Below are 27,152 nucleotides of genomic sequence, written 5' to 3' on the forward strand. Positions count from 1 at the left end.
AGAAAATGTCACCTTAAAGTGAAGACTGAGCATGGGTAACAAAATGATGCTGTATTGTTTAATGGAAAATCACTGTATTAGCAAAGTGCTCAAAAGTGAAGGACATTAAGGCAAAGTACACTTGTATCTACATTACTCTGCATGACTGTACTTATCTTGAGATGTTGAGTTCCCAACTGGTCCATTCAACATTAACATGTAATTTAGTGTTTTAAAAACCCTCTCAGGTTATGTCAGTATTCCAATAAAAATATACCTTTAAGTGTACATTTCCCACAAAATCTATCTTAAAATGTTTTTAAGATTTGATCATTTGACTTGCAGGAAATAGTATTACAGCATTTGCAGAAAAAATACCAATCTGAGAGACCAAATACAGCTTACTTCAGTTAAGAAAGCCGCTGACATTTCATTTCAATCAAAGCCTCTGATATTTCATTTTTTTTACATCTTCCATTCCCACATACTGCCTTGTTCTCTATCTAGCTGGATGTTTTTCTTAACAACATGGGTGACCTTAGGCAACTCACATGCTCTCAGCCTCAGAGGAAGGCCACGGCAAACCTCCTCTGAATAAATTCTGCCCTGTGTCTCTGTAAGTCAGAAATGACATGAAGGCACCTGACACCAAATTAGGAGGAATAGCTAATACTCCAGAGGACAAGATCAAAATTCAAAACGACCTGAATAGACTAGAAAGCTGGGCCAAAGCTAACAAAATGAAATTCAACACGGAGAAATGTAAGGTACTGCACTTAGGGCAGAAAAATGAACAGATATAGGATGGGGGACACCTGGCTGAATGACACTACATGTGAAAAGGATCTGGGAGTCCAAGTAGACCACAAGTTGAACATGAGTCAACAGTGCAACGTGGCAGCTAAAAAGGCCAATGCAATTTTAGGTTGCATCAATAGAAATATAATGTCTAGATCAAGGGAAGTAATAGTGCCAGTCTATTCTGCTGTGGTGAGGCCCCACCTGGAATATTGTTTCCAGTTCTGGGCACCACAATTTAAAAAGGATGTTGAGAAACTGGAGCCATGTGTCCAAAGGAGGACAACTAAAATGGTGAAGGGTCTGGAAACGACTGAGGGAGCTGGGGATGTTTAGCCTGGAGAAAAGGTTAAGAGGTGATATGATAGCCTTGTTTAAATATCTGAAGGAATGTCATACTGAGGAGGGAGCAAGCTTGTTTTCTGCTGCTCCAGAGACTAGGAACAGGAACAATGGATGCAAGCTCCAGGAAAAGAGATTCCACCTCAAGATTAGGAGGAACTTTCTGACAGTAAGGACTGCTTGACAGTGGAACACACTCCCTCAATGGAGTCTCCTTCCCTGGAGGTCTTTAAACAGAGGCTGGATGGCCATTTGTTGAGGTTGCTTTGATTGTGATTTCCTGCATAGCAGAATGGAGTTGGACTGGATTGCCTTTCTGGTCTCTTCCAACTCTATGATTCTATGATTCTAAGAGAGACTGGAATTTTGCCTTTCCAACTTGGCTCAGAAGGGGGTTGGACGTGGTCAGTTGTGAGTTCATGGTAGTGACTGTTCCAGATCGCAGAAGCATAAACTATTGGCTACTGTATTGGAGACCAGTGTTGCCAATCACCCTCGAAGGAAATTCCCTGGTTCCCGGAATGCCCCCAAATTTCCTGGAATGGAGCAGGGACTTCCAGGTCAGTGGCGGGACTTCTGGGTCAGCGGGCTTGGGGGCATGCAAGGCTATGGGAAGGCTAAAGGGGGGGGGACTTCCAGGATGGGAGGTATGTCGGAGGTTTTTTGGGGGCAGGAAGGTATTTTTGGCCAGATTTTTGGGGTGGGAAGGTTGAATTTCCCAGAATATTTCCGGAAATTTTAGCAATCCCGAAAATGACACAGAAAAACTTATAAAATCCCAGTTTCCAGGGGAAAAAATCCCAAAATTGGCAACACTGTTGGAGACATGCAAAAGAACTAATGAAAAATAAAATACAAACAAACACACTGGCTTGCTTGAAGTGAACAGAAATGATGATAAAAGGGCAGAAGAGCTAACTTTCCTTCGTGTAGGTGCTCTATTTCCCCACCAGATGGTGGTCACTAGTCCTCGGTGTGGCTGCAGAGGAGGGGAAAAAAGCCTCTCTCCCTTATAAAACAACCCACTGAGCCCCCTTCTCCCAGCAAGGGAAGGAAATAGCCTCTTTTGGTCCTGAAATGAGGATGCCAGGGAAAAAGAGGAAACACAATGCCAAGCAGGAAATGCCTCTTTTGGTTGCCCCTTGCCAGCCAGGCAAGAAGATCAAAGGCACCTATTTGTTGCCCTTGGCAAGCCCTTTTGGTTCCTCCTTCCAAGTCTCTGGAGAAAAAAACCTGTCACTAGTGTCTTCCCAAGTTCTTTGTCCCAGCTACCGAAAAGAAAAAAACACCTTTCTGGAGGAATGTGGCCACTCCTGACCAAGAAGTTTCTCGCACAGGCCCTGAAATGGGCCCGTTGCGTTCCAAACGCTTTGGAACAGTTGTCAGAAATCGTGTCCTCTGGAGCAGATGTGTTCCCTTGTGCAGTAAGATGCGTTCCTAGCCCCATCCTGTTCAGTGCACACCCCCGTTTTGGAACACAATGAGCCCGTTTCATGGCCCGTGCGATAAACTTCCAAATCACAGCTTCCCAGCCCACTGGCTCTGGTAAAGTTTGCTCCTCCACCTGCTCTTGTTGGTTCTCAGCCCAAAAGAAACCCCCCCTGTAAAAGCAGGCAACTCAGCTGTTAGGTAGAAAGGGGTTCTGTGGGCAAAGACCTGCCCCCCTTCCTCTTCTAACAGCAAACATCTCCAAAAGCACAACACTGGGCAAATAATGAGCCAACTCTTGTGGACTTTCCAGCCCACAAAATTCAGGAGCCTTTCCCCCCTCTTCTCCGACCCAGGAGACAGGGAAAGGGAAAATCCACACAGGCGAGAGAGAGAGGGACCCCAGCCTCTCCCCTGTGGACCAGTACCCCCTCTTCTCGTTTAGGAGTCAGAGGAAAAAGAATGCAAAACCTGCTATTCACTTCAAAGAAGTTCACCACTTTCCCCCTCCACAGGCTCCCTTCCCACCTCTAGGAAGGTAAAAGAGAGAGTTAGAGAGAGAGAAAGAAAAAACCCAACACTTTTCTTCAAAGCATCTCGCCAAAACTATAGCTCCCAAGTCAGAAAAACACAGCTGCCTACCATGTGATGATCCCTGGGGTCCAAGCAGCCAAACAGCCACCCTGTTCTTGGCCCTTAGCCCCAGCAGATCCCTTGAATTTCCTCTAGAGTCTCTGGGATCTCTGCTCCCGCTCTAGTCAAACTGCCAGTGAATCTCCAATGAACTCCCCTTAGCACACACTGGGACTTGCTAAGGACTTATGTTCCTTCCCTTGCTAACCTAAGCAAGCAACAACCGAGCTAAGGCACGTGTATAGGTGTATAGAGTCAGCAGACATTTTTAAAGAAAGGTATTTATTCTAATTAGACAGAATAGAGCAAAAAGGTATCATTCATGCAAGGCCTTTGTGCCTTGCAGGTACAGAATACATAGTTACAAGATGTTCATTTCAGGCAAGCCAAAAGATAAACATAACAAAAGCCTAGACACTCTAGCTAACACATTTCCTAAGCTACTCACACAGAGATGGGATTTGCAGTCCTTGATGGGTTTTGGATGCAAGGAGCTGGCTCCCATTGCCTAGCTCCAACCACATCTCTTAAGCCTGCCTTTTTGGCACAGGCCCAACAGCTGGGCTTCCAAAAAAGCCATTAAGACGGATCTCTTCCGGCAAGCCTTCCTGGAATAAAATACTCAGCCATGAATAAGACCTCCCATTTACCGAACTCTGCCCGTGGTTAGTATTTGGATTAATTGGATTTTAGCATGTTAGTTTTAATCTTATATTGTTTAATCTTGTTTTAAGGGGAGGGTACTATGTATATATGAATGTATTTTAGCTTGTTGTACGCTGCGCTTTGAGAGTGCCAAAAACTGATGGGAAGCTAGTCCACTTGATAAATGTTGATACTGAAGGCAAATATCAGGGTGGGCTCCAAAGTACTTCAAGAAAATATATATAGTTGGAAAACCAGAACAAATAGTCCAGCCCTGTCCCATGTCTTGGGAATGAGGTACAAAACCCACCCTTGGTCACACAGACATAAAGATAAACATACCACCCACCTATTGTAGGATTTGCTGCAACATCCCCTCCACTGGATGGTCTGTTGGTGGCTCCCAAGTAGAGATGGGACTTTGGAACTGCACAGGAATTGGACAAGTGAAGGGCAAAGTGTGCAGCTTTCCAGAAAAACAACACTCAATGTCTTTTTCATTATGTGTACATACTTATAGAAAACTGCACAAAGTAAAAAACAAACAAAAACAAACTGCTAGACTAAGACTTTTCAACATATTAAATTGCAAAATTGGTCATGTGGCGGAGGAGGAGAAATAGAGAAGAAAATGGGGAGGGATTATTGTATATACTCATGTATAAGTCTAGAACTTTTAGTCAAAAAACTGACCCCAAACACAGGAGTCGACTTATCCATGGGTCAGTGTTAGTACTGTTCTTAAACTCTTCTTTTAAAAAAGGAACCATGCACTGGTGAAAGGCGAAGTATAATCTGTCTTGGAAGCACTGACCCTCCTCTGTCCTCTCATCCTTCCAACTTTTAGGATGAGTACAAACAGTTATGCCTTCTGGAATTTTGTAAGTTCTTTGGCATTGTTTTCCTTTGCTCCATCCTTTAGATTCTTTGTTAGATGGTCCTAAGTTTTACCTTCGACTTATCCATGGATCATATCAAAATCCATAATTTTGACCCCAAAAACCTGCCCTTGACTTATACATGAGGTCGACTTATAGTCGAGTATATACGGTATATTCTAAAGATATTAGGATTTACATATATTGGAGTAAACATTCAGATATTAAGTTTTTCACTACACTGATCTGGGACACTTTTGAAAATCCCATTAACCTCAATAAACCCTCCAGATCTCTGTACTACTCCTGCCCTCTCTTCCAGTATACAGATGTTTTCCCTGGAACAAGTACAAGAAGTAGAATTGGGGAGGAGGAGAAGGAGAACAGGAGTGATACAGAGATCTTTCGGATATACTGAAGTCAGTGGGATTTGCAAAGTTAGAATGCTAAGAATCAAGCCAATATCATTCCTCTTCCTCCACACAAGTGCATCTGTGTAGAAAGATCAGCGCATAGTGCACTGAAAACCCTAGTACGTATCTGGATGTTAAACCCAACCCACATTAACTCCAGAATAACTTTAATCTGTATTAACTCCTGTCCTCCCCCTCACCAGTTCACACCATACAGAGGCCTCCAAGACCAGTGCAGTGAGAATCCTAACACAGTTTGTTACTAGAATTCAAAGATAAAGCCGTGTTAGTCTGTAGAATCAGTATGTAGAGAGATCTTTTAGCACCTTTGAGACCAACTGAAATAAAGACGTTGGCATAAATGGACATAAATCAGACATTAGGAATTGGAATGCACAAACAACAGTGGCAAAACATTTCAGTCTTCCTGGGCATTCCATCTCAGACCTCAGAACAGCAGTCCTTGAACAAAAGAACTACAAAGGTAGATTGGAAACAGCAGAATTGGAGTTCATCCATAAACTGCAGCAATGGAGTTAATGGCTTCCTGACTCACTACACACATTTCAACACTATCTGACCCATCCTCTCGTCACCTACAGGATAGTTTCTGTTCCCAAACTGGTCTTGCCTCTTCATTTTCATACACATTGGCCAGTTCACAATGTCTTCGTTCACTAAAAACCATTGTTGAAACTGGACTTGCTTCTTCATTTCCATACAAAAGGGTTTTTAATTTGAATTGACATTCCCACATACCAATGGCATATATATGTCTGTTCCTGGTTTCCACTCCACTATATGCATCTGAGGAAGTAGACTGAAGTCTACGCAAGCTCATGCCGCCAACTTCTTTATTTCTGTTACTCTCAAAGGTGCTACAAGATCTCTCTACATACTGTATGTTACCGTTAAACCTAACTCATGTTAAAATTAAACCAGGAAGGGAAAACTTAAAATAGCTTGGTGGTGCCCTATGGGCTTAGTGGGACACCCTGGTTTACCAAGGTGCACAGTTTGGGGATCTGTTGGTCTAAGCATTAATAAACTAACTAAAGGACACAATGGGTATATACAGTGGGCCCTTGGTATCTGCTGGGGTTTGGTTCCAGGACCCTCCGTGAATACCAAAATCCATGGATACTCATGGTAATATTGTTCCCTTTTCTTAAAATGCAAAAATCAAGGTTTGCCTTTTGGAATTTATATATTTTAAAAATATTTTCAAACAATGGATGCTTGAATTTGTGGATAAGCAATCTGTGGATTGGAAAGCTGACTGTATACATACATACGTACATACATACATACATATATATACATACGCATATACGCATACATACACACACATATATATATATATATATATATATATATATATATATATATAAATTGTGTTATGTTGCATGGTTCTACATTTTTGTTGGATTTGAAGATACTCGATTTAGCTAAATTAGAATCCCAATCTAGGCCTGATTCCCACTACTTTTTAAACTGGATTGCAAATTGGTTTTGAACTGGGTCACATGTGTAAGACCCATTTAACCCGCATCTTTTTCAAGCTGATGTTTTCCACATCTTTTTGGATAAATCAATTCTGCGCAAGTGTGAACCAGATGCGGATCTGAATCGACTTAAATTTGCCCTTTGGCTGGTGGGAGCGGGCCCATTTTGAACCGATTCATTTGTGAATGTGAACCACAAGTGGGTTATTTTACAGGGAAAAAGTGCGATTGAGACAAATGTAGTGGGAACCATGCTCTGCTGTCGAATTTTTGTACATGGGAATGAGGACATTGAGGGAGGAGACAATACCTATTGCTTGGGGTTTTAACTTTCAGCATGCCAGTTCAATATGTCCAACACTCAATTTTTCTTCAGCCCATGTTCCATCTCGCACCAACTGAAAACCTAAGTATCCCTCTCCAGATTTTTGGACGTTTTGTTTCCTTCTCCTTTCTTAATTTTTATATGGATGAAGACTTTTAGAAAACTCAACAATTCATATCACTTTTGTAAAATGTGAGTTGTTCAGTATTAGGGAAAAGGTAAAGGGAAAACATTTTCATGCCATGTTACAGCTCCTCAAATTAAGAAACATTTTTTTTTCTGGAGGTGAATATTTTTGTAAAAGCAAACACCTGGCCCTGAATTTTGATGCAGCATTAATTCTAATGGCCAAGAATAAATCAGAGTTAACATGCTTATGCAATCAAAATGTCAAAATAATGTGCAGAGTCCCTCAGATAGTCTGCTCTCTAGCCAGCAGTGATGAACATGTCCCAGGTACATAACCTCTTTGTGCATGCAACCAGCGCATGACTGAGCAGTGACCATTTAAGCATGGGAGTGAAAAACAAGCTTGATGAATCGGAAAAAAGAGAATAATTTATGCAGAAAAACCACTTTCAGCGCTTTTCTACATGAACTGTAAAGTTTAAATTCTCACAGCCATCTCAGTAATAAGAAAAGAAAGCAGTCTTGAATCATGTGCATCTGGGATTTCCCTTAACAGCACTGGCTGAAATGCCCTCCTAGGAGTAATGTAATGGAATTGGATGTATATCTTGTACACATGCCATTCCTATGGCCAAAACTGATTTCTTATGCCAAGCTGACCCAGGGCATTTTACTATATCCCATCTCTGGTCATAGTGCCCTATGATTATCTGGATGATGGTGGTGGAAATCTTAGTATGCCCTCTTCATAGCAAAACAAATACATTCTTAATAAATTTAGTAATGAAAAGGTTCCTGTTGTTTCCTTATACCTGAAATATGTTTCATCTTTGGCTGGTTGATGGTGAATAGATGCTCCCTTGAGAGTTTTAGCTATTTTTTTAAACACCATAAATGGATGGAAAGAATTTAGATTTCAAACCATTCAAAGAAATTGACAGATTCAATCATTCCCTTTGATTTTTGCCATGGTTCCTGGTCCACCTCTTGCTGTTGCTAGTCCTTTAATGAACATGGAAGACAAAAAAGTATCCCAGGGAAAAGAGTGCTTGCAAAGTGGACTTCAAATGGTCTAACAGGTCCAGTCTGAGATATGTTGTCGTTTTAAGCCAAGGAAAATGCAAGACGCAACATCAGCAAAAGTGGCTTACACTCAAAGTATTTGAAGGCATGCATACAATTTTTGAGATGAGAGAGAAAATTAAACCCGGTAAAAGTTCATTCAAGGCATTTAGGAATTTTCCATGCACAAGCCAAACTTTGGTACGCACTGAAATTTAGCTCCAACAAGAAGACTCATTGGAGCTAAAGAGTACTCTCAAGTGCATGGATGAATAACTATGCATCAGTACTCCTCATATGCACTGGGGATCTAGAAGAGTGGCATTCTCCAAAGAATATCCCAACTTTTTCAACTTTATTATTATTTTTTATTCGTCTGACAATTTGTTCCCTCTTTTGGCTCAGTAAAGTAAAAAGTGAAAAAGCATGTACTTTAAGACCCAAAGTTACATCTCCATTTCCAGGAAGGGCTAGGAGAGGTCTCTATCTGAAAATGTAGAGAGAGTTGCCGCTAGTTTTATCTGTATTGAGTCGGGCTGATCAATATTATAAATAGTATACAAATTATAAGGCAGCCTCTAATAGCTTCTAAGGCACATGTTTCTTAGTATAGTCCAGCCCCCTTATCCATGGGATCACTTATCTGGGTTTGAAAAATGGTCTCTCTAGACATCTGGACGTTCTCCAATGTCACTCCATGGGCAACTTCCAGTAGAAATATAGTGGTCATCATTATTTGCAGTTCTTGCTATCTGCAGTAAGTCTGGGAACTTATCCAGAGGTTGGACTGTATATCATGTTGCCTCTTCCCTGCTGCTGGCATGATAGACATTCCCTATTGCCCTTTTATCCTGCTTGGGACAGTGAAAATAGGAACAGAAGAATCTGGCAATTTTGCTTTCTTTCACATCCATCTTTTTAAAGACTCTCATATTCCTTTTCACTTGAATATATTTTCCAGTTTGCTTCTGCATGAAAATGAACTCACCAACCATCACCGGCCAAATTGAATAGATTCATCTATTATTAGCAAATATCATATTTGCAGTCCATTTAACGATTAAACATGGGGAGCCAATTTGGAAGATTGTCAACCGTGCCACAAACATGGTTGAACACACAGGAATACAAATGGAAGCTATTGAAAACAAAGCACTCTGGGCTTGATAGGTGAGATGAGTTCTCCTATATATTTCCAATTCTTTCTATCCTGAATATGATGCAGGGTATTTTTTTAAAAAAATGTAAACTCTGATTGTGTGTGTGTGTGTGTGTGTGTGTGTGTATGTGTATAATAATGGCCTTTTTGACATGACAACTAGCTTCCCCCTGTGAGCTGAATTAGGTCCTTTTAGCATTATAATGAATTAACCGATTAATTAACTGGTATCCTGGTAATTCCTTGGATTCTGAATGTCTTTCTAGCCCAGTACCCAGCATACGAGCTTACTATTGATATACAGAATATGAAACAAGCATTGTCCTATTAATTCATGGATGAGGATGAACTTTGCTTACCTACTGCTTTCAGAGATGCGTACTTGTTGAGTTCCTTTCCTGGTGGCTGCTGTTCATATGGATTTGTAATCTGTCCCATGTTTGGATATGAGTGCGGATGTGTCAACTGAGGGAGAAGGGGTGATATTGGCATCACATTATTCATCTGTGTTGCATCTGTGGGAAAGAAATAGGAGAGAAAAATCATCTCATTGAAAACAAATGAAAGTCTGCCTTCAAAACTGGAATTAGGTCGCTTCAGGATGTGGGTAGGTTTTTGTGCGTGTTCCTCCTTTCCTCAGACACTTGTGGACAGTGGATACAAGTCTGGAGAGAGCAAGTGCCTCTTTCTACCTCCTTGATCTTGTACAAACCTTCTTGTAAATATATATAGGCTATTGGAGCCTTTGATAATGATCTCAAAGTTTGCTTTTTCATTTTGTTTACAACAAGCATGCAAATCTATCAAATGCTTTTATTTTGCAGTTATTAGATATATCTACGTTTGGACACTAGAAACGTATTTGTTCTCCATACCTGTGCTCTTTCTCTTCCTTTTTTCCTTATCTTTTTCTTCACCTTTCCTCTATGTAGCTGGAGCCATCCAGCACCTTACAAGAACATGGAACAAGGATGCAAGCTACAAGAAAAGAAATTCCACCTCAACATTAGGAGGGACTTCTTGACAGTAAGAGCTGTTTGACAGTGGAACACACTCCCTCGAAGAGTGGTGGAGCCTCCTTCTTTGAAGGTCTTTAAACAGTGGTTGGATGGGCATCTGTCAGGGATGCTTTGACTGAGAGTTCCTGCATGGCAAAGGATTGGACTAGATGGTCCTTTGGGTCTCTTCCAAATCTATGATTCTACGATTCTATGACAAGCTCTATTGAACTTCCACATAGCACAACAGAGGCAGGACAGGGGGTCATTAATAGATGTTTGCGATATTAAAAAGGTCATTTTAAAATAGAGAAAAGGGGAGAAGAACAGTGCGACGTTGTGCGGTACCTTCCAACTGTAATTACGCTTTACTTGCATGTGTGATCAGGCTCTTAGATAACACTTTCACTGTCTCATTCCCCTTAGATAAATAAAGCTGCACTTCAACAGAGACACACTGACATGGCTTGTCTCTAAAATAAGTTGACATGATGTCAGAAGTCTAACCTCACACCTTCAAAGAAATGCTTGTCACCATTTTGCAGCCCAAGAAAGCTTCAACTCCAAAAAATAAAAATCTCATCTCAGAACAGCCTGACTGTAAGGAAAGACTGGGTTATTTCTGCAAAGCTACAAAAATCCACAAGAAACCTAGAGAAGTTGAGGTTACTACTCTTGCCAGTCCCATGGGGAAAGAAGCTGGCCATATTTCCAAAACCTTTACTATTACTGAGGGGAATTATAAGAATTTGGCAGGCTTTGATGAGTAATTTATCCAAATGAAATGTATAGTGGGCCCTTGTTATACGCTGGGGTTTGGTTCCAAGATCCTCTGTGGATAACAAAATCTGAGGATGCTCAAGTCCCATTAAATATAATGACAGAGCAAAATGGTGTCCCTTATAAAAAAATGGAAAATCAAGGTTTGATATTTGAAATTTATACTCTTTTTTGAACACTTTCAAACCGTGGATGCTTGAATCCATGTATAAAAAATCCATGCATAAGAAGGGCTGACTGTACTTTGGAATGGGTCTGTTTCGACCAAAATGTCAGAGATCTATGGAGTCACTGGAATCCTTCATGGGATGGCAGAAAACTGTGATTTTTTTTTTGGGGGGGGGGGAAGAAGGAGAATGTAAGAGAGGGAGAGAGAGAGAGAGAGAGAGAGCAATTGAAAGTCTGGAGAAAGGTCCATCAGCAAAACTGCACATAAAGATCACACTCTTCACACTGTGTTAGAAATGACAAGGCATTCTGAAGTTGTTAAAAATTAGAATACAAAGCGGAAACTACAACAAAACACTCTCCAGTAAATGGAATGTTAACAGGGAAAAAAATCCTATCTACAAAAGGCACTATTAGGAAACACACAAATCAGCTTGGAGTAAGTTCTAGACAAATTATGACTATCCAAGGTGTATATGCACAAAATGTAGGAGAAGCCACAGTGCTAAGTTGCCCAGCCATAGGTTCCCAGTGTCATAACTGCAACAAAACAAAACAAAACCAACAAAATGGCTCATACATGGAAATATGGTCTGCCAAATTGCCTGGACTTGAGCCATATAGGGCTTTATAGATCATTGATGCATTTTTTACTGCTGTAACCCGCCCTGATTCCATGTGATTGGCGGGCTATAAATCAATCAATTATTATCATTATCATTATCATTATTACCAGCACTTTAAATTGTGCCCGGAAACAGACTGGCAGCCAGTGTTGCTGTTTCAACAGCAGCGTTGTGTGCTCTCTATTGCTCCAAAATAGCCTGATCTGAGAAAAATTACAGAATTTCAGAAGGCCATAGACTCAAATCCTGTGTAATTGTTGCTATTCTTCCACACTTAAAATGGCTCCAGCTACGGTAAATTAGAAACTGTCACCTAGCGCCTAAGTTGCAGAGACTAAACAAGGGCAAACCTCCTGAAGTTGCAGACATCTAAAATTAACTCCAGACGTAATAACCTCTAGAAGGAAATTTGACCATCCAGATTTATTCGCCAGTCTATCCAGTGAGAGGAATCAAAATAGCCTAACACCTGGATTTTCACTTGGATGTCTGGATGTTTAAAAAAAACAGTTCATTTTAAAGCAGGAACATAGCTAGGATTTTAGGAAGGGTGTGTGTGTCCAGACTAAGTGCCACCATTATAATGGGACTTGGGTGTGGCGGCGTAACAGCACACACCATTCATTTTTCTAATGGAAGGGGGGGGGGGCGGACCCCAAGAACCCCCCCCCCCCCCCCGGCTACATCCCTGTTTAAAGGCTGCTCATTTTGAAGAACTCTTCACATCTATTGTGAAAAGTTTAAAAGTGGCTAGGAAGGGAAGATGTGATGTTGACTGCAGCATTACTAGTAACTTTTAATTGGTTTTATGTCTAGCTTAAAGCAGTTGTCCAGCCTGAAGCAGTATTCTTCTGCATTGTTCCTTAGATAAATAAATCTGTTTTCATTGGAGGCACATTGGTCTGGCTTCTCTGAAACAACCCGACACGATGCCAAGTTTCATGGGAAAACTCTGTTTCTCTTTCATACATACATCTTCTTCTAGTACAAGATGTGGATTTACTTTCCCCACAACAATGATTCACTTTTCAAATATATCTATCATGGTTTTCCACGAAAATTGTCCATTGCCAGTTTGCAGTTCCTTTTAAAAAAGTGAAATAAAATTGAAATATGAAGTCACATTTTAAAAAAAACATATCAAAGCAAAAGTTAAAAGAATACAGTCTAAGACCACCTCACACACAGCACTAGTAAGAGGAAAGAGTTAAATAAAGTCACCATTCTTTAACTTGAAAGTCTTGGGAGACTAAGGGGCTCTACAGGCCGCCCCTTTCCGTGCCGGATCAGGGCTGGAACAACCTCACGCCACGGCTCCAACACGGCCTTTTGAAGGTGTCATAGCTGCGGCAGCATGGCTATATGGTGTTCCTTTGGTGCTGCGTCATCTGGACAAAGTGCCGGAGGTACACCATGATGCCATGCACCATCTGGAGTGGCGCACGGCATCAGGGCACCTGGGGGGGGGGGACAGAGTCGGGCATGTGCCATCAGGACGCTGCACCCCAATTCTGCCCCTAGGCCAGCCTTTCAGGCGGGTCTGTAAAGGCCCTAAGGCTGCATCCACATTGCATAAATTGTCCAGTGTGGCATGACCTTAATTACCATGGCTCAATACAGTAGAATCCTGGAAATTGTAGTTTGTTGTGCCACCAGACCTCTCTGACACAGAAGGCAGCAAATCGACGCTCCGGAACCCTAGTCTGTTTGGTGGTATCATGGCAGCATCCTGTCCACACAGGCACTGCCATGATGAGGTAAGGGATTTGCTGCATGTCACTTATGTCCTTGGTGCGCCAATGATGCACTCGTGATGTCAGCCAGGTGCCACAAAAAGAACCTGCTTTTCACAGGTTCTTTTTACTCCGGAGGGACACCGCATGGTTTGGCTGCTGCGGCATCCCTCCGGAGTTAAAACTGGTGCTTAAAACTGGTTTGTTTTGCCCCTAAGTTTGTCTTTCACAGCCCAATATTTCATTTTCTTTTGGAAAGGCTCTAAATATCTTTCTCTAATGTCAGCATATATGTGGCACTCAAGTATGTAATGTCCTCTAAATCTGGTTCTCCACAGATACACAGGGATACCATAAAATTTTGAACTGGGATACTATAAAATTGTCCCCATTTCATCATTCCACCCATTTGTTCAAAATGTAAATGTGTAAGAGCTTTACATGACTCCATTCTCTACCTTGCTATGATTTGATATTCTGAAGTCACAGAATGTTGTTTGCAAATTCATTACCAATTATTCTGTGCTGCTATGATTATTAAATAATGAACCACAGAAGTTAAGCAATCTTGTACACCCAATGGGTCCATTCTCAAAAGCCCTTGTCAATTTGTTCCCAGTTATGTCTGATCCCTTGCTAAATCACCAGAACTGACCAACCAGAATTTAATCTCACTATACAATCTGAATGACCTGTCCATTATCATAGAACCAATCAGTATTTATTACCTCCCCAGTATCACAGAGTCAATGCATTGCAACAACGACAACAAAAATCTATAAATAGAAATCGGAAGCACAACTTCCCAAAAGCGCGTTTCCAGAATAGGATTCAGGGCAGGACATTCACTTCAATAATCTGTTAACCAGATTCCCCCCTCAATTATGTACTATTACTAACATGCAGATTAACAAAGGCTGTCTACTACCTGCAGTTCATAAGTGCATTGTAAGAACACATTGGGAAAATAAATGAAATATGCTTTTACAATATATGGGGGAAAGTAGTTCTAATAATAGCATTACAGTGGACCCTTGTTATACGCTGGGGTTTGGTTCCAAGATCCCAGTGGATAACAAAATCATTGGATGCTCAAGTCCCATTAAATATAATGACATAGCAAAATGGTGTCCCTTATAAAAATGGAAAATCAAGGGTTAATATTGGAAATTTATGCTTTTTTGAACATTTTCAAACCACGGATGCTTGTATAAAAATCCGTGTATAAGAACTTTATCATTCAGGTTGAAATGAGGAAATTTATCAAACATACTTTGTATAGTCCACTGGAGGACATAAATAAAGCAATCTCTACTTGAGACAAAATTGTCTTCTTCGTCATTGTTTGTAGAAGTACATAATTGACATCACAGTCTCTCTAGCAACACAGTATAAAAAACAAATTACTTGCTGATTCCTCTTTCCTAGTAATGTCTAAACTTGCAGATGAAAGAATTGAGATATATTGTCTGTCAGAATCCACAGTCATGCAGTGATTCAGGGTGTATTCTGCCATGGGGATTGTATAAGTTAGTGAGATAATTAGGGATAGTTCCTAGACACGAGGGAGGTTGCAGAAGGGAAGGCCAGTGGGTAAGCTCTCACACATATATAGTTAGATAGATAGATAGATAGATAGATAGATAGATAGGCATGATCAAGGACGTAGCCAAGGGGGGGGGGTTTGGGGGTCCAGACCCCCCCCCTTCAGGCCCTGGGGGCGTTCAAGCTCCTTCCTCCCCCCTCCTCCCCTCCATCAAAACCACAGAGAACTCGGAGAGGGAAAAGGGGAAAGACAAAACAAAAGTTGCAAGCTCAGAGAGAGAGAGAGAGAGAGGAGGGGGAGGGAGTGGGTCCCTGTGATTTCTTTCCCTTTCGTTTCCATCAGAGTCCAGCTTCCACTCCTCCTCCTCCTCCCCCCTCCTCCCTTGTGCTTTTGCCAGAATAAAAGTCTCTTCCTGGTGTTGCCAATCTGGTGACTTTCACACCAAAATGGGTACTTTTCAGAGCCTTTGGTGTGATTTTGGTGATTGGTTTTAATGGTAATTTTGAGAGTTGAAATAAGTATTTGGTGAGATATGGGGGGGGGGGGGATTTGGTGAGCTTTGGCCAAACGTTTGGGGAATTATCTTCGAGGCTTCTTGGGAACACTGGCTAGGAAGAAGAAGGGAAGGAAGGGGAAAAAGGAAGGAAGAATGATAGGGAGGGAGGGAGGGAGGGAGGGAGGGAGAACTGAAGGAAAAAAGGAAAAGAAAGGGAGGAAGAGGAAGGGGAGAAAGGAAGAAAGAAATAGGAAGTAAGGAAGCTTCTAAAGGGAAATATAAAAGAAAGAAAAGGTGACTTCTAACTTTCCTTTCAGCAGTTATATCCATATACAATATAGTAAAATAATAATAATAATAATATCCCTTACCCAAAATGCTGAAGACTAGATGTATTTTGGATTTTGGAGTTTTTCAGAGTTTGGTATATTTATATACAGTACGTCTAATGGGATATAGTGGGAGATGGGATCCATGTATGTCTCATATGCATCTCATAGACATAGACTGAAGGTAATTTAATAAACAATCTTTTTAAAATAATGTTGTGCTTCTGTACATTGAGCTTCAGCAAAACCCTGAGACCACTATTCCTTGTATAATTCAATAATTCAGTAATTGATCTAAACCTCCAGGATTCCCAGGTGTCCTTGAGTTGGGGGTCAAACCAGATGCTCTCAGGGTCAGTTTTGGGTTTTGGAATAATTTAGGTTTCAGAAGTCCAGAGAAAGGAGACTCAGACTCTACTCTGGACATTTCTCCTGAGAATGGACTCATGTTTTCAAAAACAGTCATTTCTGGATTTTTGCAACAACAAAAAAGAGGAGGGTCTGTGATGCAAAAAGGCAAGAGGCTTCCTTCCAGCCTTGTTTTTTCTCTTTTTTAAAAGACAAATAGAATAAAATACAGTTAGCTGGCCCCTTTTTAGCATGTCAATGGGGGTGCTTTGATGGAGAGTTCCTGCATGGCAGAATGGAATTGGACTGGATGGCCCTTCTTGGGGTCTCTTCCAACTCTATGATTTTATGATTAATTAATTAATATATGGAATCAATCTAAGATGATGAATCGGGGCTGTGGAGTCCTATGGCCCTGCTCCAGGCAATGCTAGACTGCAGGCCCCATCATCCAGCAGCACCACAGACTGCTGGGAACTGCAGTCTAATAAGTCTGCACACTGCAGAAATAATCCAGTTCGACACTACTTTAATGCTATGGAAAATCCTGGGATTTGTAGTATGTTGTGCCACCAGAGCTCTCTGACAAAGAATGCTAAATGTCTCACAAAACTACAATACCCAGATGTTGTTGTTGTTGTTGTTGTTATTTTCTTATATCCCGCCTTTCTCCCAATATACGGACTCAAGGTGGTGATTTTCCATAGCATTAATCTATAGTATATCTTCTACAATGTAGATGGACACCTCCATTACATAATTTGTTGAGGATGCTTTGACTGGGAGTTCCTGCATGGCAGAATGGGGTTGGACTGGATGGCCCTTGGGGTCTCTTCCAATTCTATGATTCCATGATTCTATAGCACTCTGAGCCTACTGTGATTTTAATTGTTTTTAAATGTATAAAGGTATAAAGTCTTATAATGCAAGCTATGCACTGATGGACTATTGCACTATAATTTTTTATTGATTGATTTTATACCCTGCCTTTCTCCCAAAATAGGATTCTCTTAAAGGGGTTTGTTTATTATAAAAAGAAAGGAACGTATAATGGCTTGGAATTAAAAATTATGGTAGATAGATAGATAGATAGATAGATAGATAAGTCTTGGAATTAAAAAGTGTGTGTGTGTGTGTGTCTTAAAATTAAAAAATCTCTCTTGGAAGTGGCAATGAAATGTTGTGTGGATGCAGCCTGGTTTCTTAGCTCAGCTCAGAAGTTGGAATACAAGTGTCTCAAAGCATGAGCAGAGTGTCTCTGAGCATGAACAGAGTGGCTGCCGCTCATTGCTCGAGCAGCTGCACTTTGCTTTATCGAGCTGAATTTATCTGATGTAAACACCTTCAGAGGAAGGACTCAGTTTGCATCTGCACTGAAAAAATAATCCAATTTGATGCCACTTTAACTGCCCTTGGCTCCATGTTGTGAAATGCTGGGATTTGTAGTTTGTTGTGGCACCTGACAGATGACTCAACAGGTCCTCAAAACTACAAATCCCAAGATTCCATAGCACAAAGCCAGAACGGAAGTTAAAGTGGTGCCATCGAGGTGTCGAGGGTAAACGCTCGACCCTCTTTTTGTGTCTTGGGGGGGGGGGGCTCTTAGCCTCTCAAAATGGTGGCACTTAGTCTTGACCCCCCCTTCCCAAAATCCTGGCTACGTCCCTGGCATGATGGATCTTAGGTCAACAACACCTGTATCTAAATCTCTCAGGGAAAGGCATTCTGGGAAAGAGTTACTGCCACCATGGGCTATGTTCAGGATGATCACGTATCCGGAACTGTCAGCTGAGAGCAGCAAGCAATTTGCACCAGTCAGGCAGTTTTATGACGGAGTGATGTTTAACAGATACCCTCTATTCCGGTATCTATAGATCTCTCAAGGCAGAAGAGACTAGGAACCAAATGGCGCTTTCGCTAGGACAGCTTTGATGTAGAATTCCCTCCTCTGCAGTGAAGGAGGGGGACTGGGAGTAACTATTTGGGCTGAACAGGAAAAAAGGGTGGGGGTCGGGGGTTTTTAAAGTGCGGTTTCTCTTAGGAGTTCTTCAGATTCAGCAAAAACGTGATCCAGTGTACTTCTACTTTCTCCACAATAAATTTTTGTTTTACAATAGTTGTTGTCGTTGTTTGGTTAGAGTACGCAAGTCTCACATTGTCTTTACCGGAAAGAATCTCATTGTCTCCTCTATGTATTGAGAACAGTAAACAGGCAATACAGAGCCATTGGCCTTCTGACTCAACATTTTAGATAAAAATTCAATTACTTTCCCCTCAAATTCTCCTACTGGAAGAGACACACTGAATACCTCTAATTTTCTCTCAATTATTTCCAACTTTAATTGGTACTCTCTTTTTTTTTGCCAGCCATTACATTGATTTGATCTACCAAATGAGTCAACCAATTGATGGAACAAGATGGTAAAAACGACGGGAACTTTTTTTGTCAATATTTCACAATTGCTGCATGAGACTACTCATGCAAATCTTTACTAAATCAGAATCTTTTCCTAACTACGTTGGCTAAGTACCTACAATGGTGGTGGGCAACCGTAAGGGTTTAGGGTATTGTGATCCGTAAAGGTGACTACTGCATGCACATGGGTATGGTTGTAGTAAATATATTCAACCTGGATTATGTCCATTATGGTAAACTTATAGAAATTTATTGTGTTAAATAATCTGGAAGCCACTTCGTGTTTTGGAAAAAGTGTTTGGGGACATTTTATGGCTATTTATGAGGTGCTGGGGCCACAAAGATTGCCATAGGGGCCATATGAAGGCCATACTTTGCTGACACTTGACCTAGGCCATAGGCTGAATGGCAACCTGCGTTTTTGATGATCATCTGGATTTATGAATAAGGAGTTATTGTTGTGTCTGACCGACAGTGACCCTAAGGTTTTCTGAGGTTTTCTTGGCAAGATTTGTTCAGATGGGATTTTTCCACTGCATTAAATGGATCTGAACTATCCTTACTAATGAAATCCAGAATGATGTAGTGGTTTGAGCAGTTTGACTATGACTTTGGAGATCAAGGTTGAATCCCCCACTTCAGGAACCTTGGGCGAGTCACAAACTTTCAGGCCCAGAAAGCCCCGTGAAAGGTTCGCTTTAGAGTCACCATATGTTGGAAACAACTTGAAGGCACACAACAACAAGAAGAAAATAAACTCATTTGAAATATGCTCCTGGAGAAGAATTCTACCGATTCCACAGACTGCTAAAAAGACAAATGGATCCAGAGCAAATCAAGCCTGAACTCTCCTTAGAAGTCAAGATGACTAAACTGACACTGTTGTACTTTAGACAAATCATAAGAAGATATGAGTCACTTGAAAATACAAAAATACTTGGCAAGGTAGAAAGCATTAGGAAAAGAGGAATACTGCATTCCAAATTAAGAAAGCCATGACCTTAAGTCTGCAAGACTTAAGGAGGGCTATTGAGTGACTTGGATGACTTGGAGGTCTCTCATTTCTAGGAGCAGTATAGGTTAAAATCAAGTTGGTGGCAGTTAACAACAACAACAATAACAACCCATATATATACACACACACGTGCACTCTTGTGAAGAAATCCCTGGCTTCAAGCATGGAAAAAAGCTTAAGAGCATTTGGTAAAAATTAAGGAGCAAGAAAACAACAGTAACATCATTGTGGGGTCTAGGAATGGCTCAGAGTTCATTGTGAGTTTATTATCAACCCGCCCAATCCAGACTGACTACACAGACCAGTGGTGTCCAAATTCTGGCCCTCCAGGTGTTTTGGACTTCATCTCCCAGAAGCCCCAGCCACCTTGGCCAATAGTCTGGGATTCTGGGAGCTGAAGTCCAAAACACCTGGAGGGCCAGAGTTTGGACATCACTGACTTAGACCATCCAGAATCATAGAGTTGGAAAGTACAGTGCTGCAAAGGCCATCTAGTCAAACCTCCTGTCATGCAGAAATCCACAACTAAAGTAATGCAGTAATCCACAGAATGGACTTGAAAGATGCCTTCTTAGATCATGGATTCATGATCTAAGACTTGGAAGGGGCCCTATGGGCCATCAGGTCCAACCCTTTGCTTAGTGCAAGATTTCCAACTAGAGCTTCCCCAGCAAGTAACTGATAGTAGGTAACTGTCCTGCCTGTTTTTGAACTTTATCACACCCGTTTTTTTCAACTTTAAGGGTACGGGAAGAGGATGCTCATGCACGCGTGACCTGCAAAAAATGGATTTTACCGCACGTCAAAGCGTTCCCCAAAAGGCCCCGTTCTGTTCTGTTGTGCCAAGCCATCCTTCTTCAGTACTGACGGGCGCCATTTTGCTCGGTCGGAAGACTTCTGACCAGAACATTTCACGTGCCTCAGCACTTGGTGCAATGGAACGGAACGGGGCCTTTTGGGGGACGCTTTGACGTGCGGTAAAATATGTTATTGGCCAGTTGCGCACGCACACGAGCATCCTCTTCCCATACCCTTAACGGTGAAAAAAATGGGTGTGATAAAGTCCTTTGAAAGATATCTAGAGAAAGAACCACCTTTCTAGGCAATAGGTTCAATTGCTGAACTGCTCTTGCTGTCGAGAACTCACTGTCAAATATTGAATCAAAATCTATCCTCCGGTAACTTAAACCATTAGACCTTGTCCTGTTCTCTGGGGCAGCAGGGAATGAGCCCACACTCTCTTCTCTGTGATAGCCCCTGAGATATTTAAAGAGTGTGGTCATGTCACCCTTTAGTCTTTTCATTCAACTTCTTCATATATATATATATATATATTTCCCTCCATGCCTCTTATCATCCTTGTCGCTTTTCTCTGAATTTACTCCAATTTGTTGATGGAGATTATCGAACAAAGTTTCCCTTTGTGATGCTGTTGCAACAGCAAGAGTTCTTTTCACATGACCATGTACAGTAATTGTGAATTGATAACAGGTTGCCAATGTATCTTGTTATTGCACTGCCATTCTGTTTCCTCTCCAGCTGAGATTAAGTAAGTAAAGTAGTCGTGTCTTCATTGGGAACAGGGTAAGTATGCAGTGAAATGCCTTTAAATCCCCTTTCTCCTGCCCCAGATGAAATGATCACCTCCTTGGCAATAAAAAGCCTTGCTTTCATTAGGAATTGGGGAGGGGAGAAGGTGCAGTGAAGCCATTTTAAATCCCCTTCTCTCTGAATTACCCCTGAAGTATGGCACATTTTTGGGTTAATTGTGCAATTAATCATGCAAAGAAAATTTAAATGCCCTGAAAACACCGGACAAAATTTTAGATGTTATTAAATGTCTGAAACATGAGAATGCAGTGAAATATTTTTAGTTGGGGAAATACCAGATGTATGGAAAAGATCTAGATAATAACCGTACCAAAACCCAGGGAAGGCCCTCAATTTGTAGCATCATAAAAGCCAATAACATTACTTGATCAGGATCTGAAAATATTCACTGCAGTCATCATGGATAGCCTAAATAAATGTATAACATCATATATATTCAGCCTGGTCAGACTGGATTTGTGCCAGGTAGATTACATTATATGATGCAATAAGAAGAGGTTTTTAAAACATTACATGTCAGCAAACTGTAGAATAATTCAGCTGCAATAATATCATTAGATATTTTAAAAGCATTTGACCATCTGGAGCACACCTACCTCATTGCTCTTCTCAAAAAATAAAAGTAAAAATGAATACAGGAGACCAATTTATCTAATCCATAAACAGACTATATGAAAATTCAATAGTCTTGGTAAATCTAAATGGAAAATACTCCCAATTTTTTTCTGTTGTTTAGAGGAACATGGCAAAACTGACCATTCTCACCCATATTCTTTGTGTTATCAATAGAACATGCGCATGGTGTGTGTGTGTGTATGTGAAAAGGTGCGGCTTAGTGAGTATCTCTTGAATCCCCACTTGGCCAGGGAAACCCACTGTGTAACTTTAGGCAAGTCACAGTGAAGCTGGATGGTCATCTGTAAATGGGATGCTTTGATTGAGAGTTCCTGCATGGCAGGGGGTTGGACTGGATGGCCCTTGGGGGTCTCTTCCAACTCTATGATTCTATGATTCTACACTTTCTCAGCCTCAGAAGAAGGCAAAGGCAAACTCCTTCTGAACAAATTTTGCCATGAAAACCCCATGATAGGCTCACCTTAGGTTCGCCATAGATTGAAAACAACTTGAAGGCACACAACAACAACAACAACAACAACAACAGGCTATAATTAGTAAAGTTATTTAAAGGTGAATGCAATAAGTTAGCACATAAAACGAATAAATAAGCACAAAAATAAAGACAAGAGTGAGCAAAACAGCAAAAGAGTTATAATAGCTATTTTCAAGGCTGTTTTCATGTTCTTCCTGAATGAGACAGTGGAAACTCAGGTTACCTCTTGTTGACAATCCGGAGGCAACACAAGAGAAATTCTTTCCCCACATCCCTGACCCACAGTCCTCCAGAGGCTATAGGCCATTGCAATTTCGTACATAGAAATGCGCAATAAAAAATAAATTACCACATCTCATCATGGGCATTAATGCTCTAAAAGGCCTCTCCTGAAGATGCTAATATCTGGACAGATTCATTAACTACTGCTAAATGAGTTTAGCTATTTCTCATTGCTGTTCCTCTCAGTCTCATTGGGGGCTTCTAAAGCTCTCAAATGAGGGAAAGAGTTTGGCTCTCCTTGGCAAGAGACATGCTGCATATGAGATGGAGAAGGAGCAAGGAAAAGTGCTGTGGCAGAGAAATAAGCAACAAACAGGATTTATTACTATATGAGCAGTTCCAAAGGAAAAGAAAAAATTGAGACAAAAAAACCCAAAACAAAACTGGATGGCTAGTGACATGAGCCAAACACGGGCCCCCTTCCAGATCAAGCCAAACACATTTCCCTTTGCAGGCCACCTGAAAAAATTACTAGTTGAGTATTTGCAGATAGGTGGTTGGACAAAAAAAGGATACTACCACAAAGTATGTTTTTGTGATGCACAACAATGGGAGTGCCAAAAAGGACAAGTCGGATGAAAGAACATCTTAGGTAAATATATTGAATCGAATGTGTTTTCCTACTCCTATCTCTTTAGACTGAGAGGGGTTTTTTTTTTTTTTTTTGCCATTTGTCAGCTAATTTCTATCTGTCTGGAAGTCCTTTTTATCATTCTCTGGCTGCCAGGACATTCAATGTGTGATCAATGGTAACAGGCAGAGTTAACATTAGGACTTCACTTAAGCATTCTTAAATATTGGAAACTCAAGATATTATACAGGAGAATGACCAGACCCTCTTTTAGTCTTTTAGGCTATTTATTGTAGGCAATCACAGATATACAAACATATATGCTCCCCATAGGGAGAAAGATAAACATATCAATGTTTAGGCATGTTACTTTCATTCTACTACATTGCATGTATGTTATCGCACACTTATTACATTATAATATATGGCAAGTGATATTACACTTTCATAAGGACTGAGTCTTAATATTGTCTGCATTCCTTTATCAGATTTCTGTATAGTTACACAGAGAGAAACATTGCCAGCTATAACTTAGCCACCTATCTACTAAAGGCTACCTAATCTAATAAAGAATATTGAGGAATTATACCTCTCTGAACAAGCATCTGTGGAAGGAATACACAGAGCTTTCTGCACACATCCATTATGTATCCTCATCCTCTTGTTGTTTGTTGTTTTGTGTCTTCAAGTAATTTCTGTCTTTTGGTGACCCTAAGGTGATGTGAACCCATCATATGGTTTTCCTGGCAAGGCTCTTCAGAGAGGATTTGCCATTGCCATCCTCTGAGCCTGAAAGTGTGTGATGTGCCCAGGTCACACAGTGAGTTTACATGACCATGCTGGGATTCAAACCCTAGGACCTTATCGGACACATTTTCCCCAGTTACAGGCACGGGAAGGGGACTCTCGGGGCTGTGTGAGTCTGAGAAAAAACGCATTTTACCGCAACCCAAAATGGCCCCATTCTGTCACCCACTGCCAAGCCGTTCCCATTCAGTGCTGAGGTGCATCCTTTGCCTTGGTCGGAAGAGGCCATTCAGTGTCAAGGCAAAGTATGCGCCATAGCACTGAATGGGAATAGCTTGGTGTCAGGCGATGGAATAGGGCCATTTTGAGGACACTTTGGGTTACGGTAAAACGTGGGGTTTTTGCGGACTCACACAGCTCCAAGTGTCCCATTCCTGAGCCTATAACGGGGAAAAAAATATGTCCGATAAAGTCCCTGGTCTACAGAGCTACAGTCCAGCTCAAACTACTATACCATGGCTCATCCATAAAGGGCATCCATTGTTTGCAATATATTTAATCAGATAGAGCATATATCTATTCTAGCCTATTTGAAGGCAGAGATTCTCTCTTACTAGTATGCTCTGTCTTTATCAGCATGATATGGGCAGTTATCAATTCATTTGTTTACCCAGCAGCTCTCTTTGTATGGTGGAGATGGACATTAGGTTGCCTACTGTCTGTCTCCTCTCAGCCTCTTTTATGTCTTTCCTAGCCTATCAGCTGGCATATCTTATCCAACAAGATAAAATGCATTCACTATATTATGTTTATGTAAACAATTAATACTTTCCCAAGAGGTCCACAATACTGGATACCCTTAGTTCTTGGCTACCTTTCATCAGATAACATCAGCCATTTGACTGTACCAGCCTTTACTCTTTAATGCAGCACCTGTTTTGGGTTCATTATATGCACTATTCTAGTTTTCTAAACATTGTTTATAGATCAGTTCGGGTATACAAGCACCCTTCTAGGCATTCCTAAGGACTGGAGCGTGGCTTTGGTGCAGCTTCCAGCCTCTTAGGATGCATGCATCATTTAACAGCACACTTCCAAAGTGACCCAAAGCAGCATTATTTTGGCCTGTCTGTTTGTGTTCTCATTTTCTCTCTCTTCCTCCCACTTTTTCCTTTGCCTTCAGCCTACTTCAGTTGCCACAAACTGAGCTCAAAATGCAAAAGCACTTTGCACTTCATTAACTCAAAAGTGGGAGAAGACAGGGGCGAAATCTAGCCCTTCTTTGTAGGATCAGGCCAATGCAAACTGCTATAGCTTCTCTTAGCTTGTATATTCTTCCTCATTTATAATCATAGAATCATAGAGCTGGAAGAGAGACCCCAAGGGCCCTGATCCAGTCCAACCCCATTCTGCCATGTAGGAACTCTCAATCAAAGCATCCCCATTGACAGAGGGCCATCCAGCCTCTGTTTAAAGACCTCCAAGGGAGGAGACTCCATTGAGGAAGTGTGTTCCACTGTCAGGCATCCCTTACTGTCAGGAAGTTCCTCCTAATGTTGAGGTGGAATCTCTTTTCCTGTAGCTTGCATCCATTGTTCTGAGTGCCACCTTGACCACACTTGGAAGTTGCTTGGCGTCGTGTTCTGGTTTTCATCTGTGGAATGTGGGATGGTGAGTCATTCATGACAGGCTTGCTCTACTGGTGTTGTTTTCATCATCTGCCTTTGCCATCCCCACTCTCCTCTTTTACGCAGCCCAGTTTCCTCAGTCCACCAGATTACAATTTATTACCACCTTCTGGCCACTTGGATTGCTTTTTATCTCTGAAAAGACTCATCCCCTTTCAGTTTTGTAAAACTTCTTATAACAAATGAATTCAGATGTGACGCTTGCTGCTATTTCAATCACAAACACTACTTTTATCTTATGGCCTTTGGGCTCAAAGGCAGTATTCGGGTGTCTCAACTTAGTGTTATTTTAAGACCATCTTTTTTCTAAAGCTTTTTATGTGATCAATAAGGATCACATCTATACAGAGATGTCTTGCCATGATGACCTACTTCTATTTTGGGATGTTAGAAAGGCCTATTTTTTTTTTTTTTTTGTATAACTGTTTTACTAGTAAAACAGGGCACTAATGAACAATGTACTTTTCAGTACATAAAAGTAAAAGCAGAAATTTAATGGAGTGTGAATGCTTTTTTATGTTTCCAATCTCAGTCAAGTAGACTGACAGTACAGATTTTCTGTATCTACAGTTACTAACACTGTTCCCAAACAGACTGAAGTAGCTGGTATGCAAGCAAGCAAAAATATGCACCAGAAAAACATGTAAACTTGAGCAACTCTGGGGAAATGATTTGCAAACTATGCAAAACAGGGAGTAAACCTCTCTTTCTGCTTCTTCCCCTCCTCCTTTTAAAAATAGCTTGATAGGACAGAAATAGAAGATCAGAATCCTTTTATATACTTTTGTGGATATGAGCTGTCAAAGAAGATAGCCATATAGACTGGTTGCTCTGCCAACTCACTGCCTTCTTTCAACTACAAAACCAAACCAAACCCAATTTAGCTTGCCCTAGCCCTCCATAAACAGCAACTACACCTAGGATTGGGGCGGAAAGGCTTTCTGAGAAAATGCTACTTGACTCAGCAAAAGGCTATAAGGGAGGAAGACTCAGTGCAAGATCTATAGATGATTAAACTCAGTTCCCCCTCCTTGGCAACAACAAAGGCTAAAGCAATCTAAGGGCTGGAGCGGGCAGGCATGAAAAAGCAGCTTTTCTGCTAGGGTCAAAACCTCACTGTCTGCCCAACCTGCTACCCAAACACCCATGGACTGTCCACACCACGCAGCATAAAGCCACACTGCATGGTTATTTTTTGGTCACCTCCCCACCATGGCTACATACCAACACCACCTGTGGCCCCCAGTTACCTTCCTCTTCCCACCCAGATGCTAGTCCACACAATCGCATGTGTGATGCACCACCTGTACAGTGGATTGGTGCCTTGGTCTGCTCAGTGACACATTGGCAAAGCACAATCATGGAGCCTTCCATATACATGCCCCTTTCAT

General features: G+C 41.2%; 1 protein-coding gene across 1 annotated transcript in view; it reads right to left on the bottom strand.

Annotated features, from left to right (window-relative positions):
- The window catches only part of LOC149306262 (protein shisa-9-like), a 270,711-nt gene that overhangs the window by 8,758 nt on the left and 234,801 nt on the right, over positions 1-27,152 (bottom strand). Inside the window, exons 3-4 of the mRNA XM_089540870.1 lie at positions 9,656-9,811; positions 4,175-4,252 (exon numbers count right to left, since the gene is read on the bottom strand). Of these exons, the coding sequence (XP_089396996.1) occupies positions 4,175-4,252; positions 9,656-9,811 (234 nt within the window). The remainder of the gene's footprint in view (positions 1-4,174; positions 4,253-9,655; positions 9,812-27,152) is intronic.

Source organism: Sceloporus occidentalis, unplaced genomic scaffold, assembly GCF_023333645.1.
Source record: "Sceloporus occidentalis isolate IW3139 unplaced genomic scaffold, rSceOcc1.0.p SCAF_10, whole genome shotgun sequence".
NCBI lineage: Eukaryota > Metazoa > Chordata > Lepidosauria > Squamata > Phrynosomatidae > Sceloporus > Sceloporus occidentalis.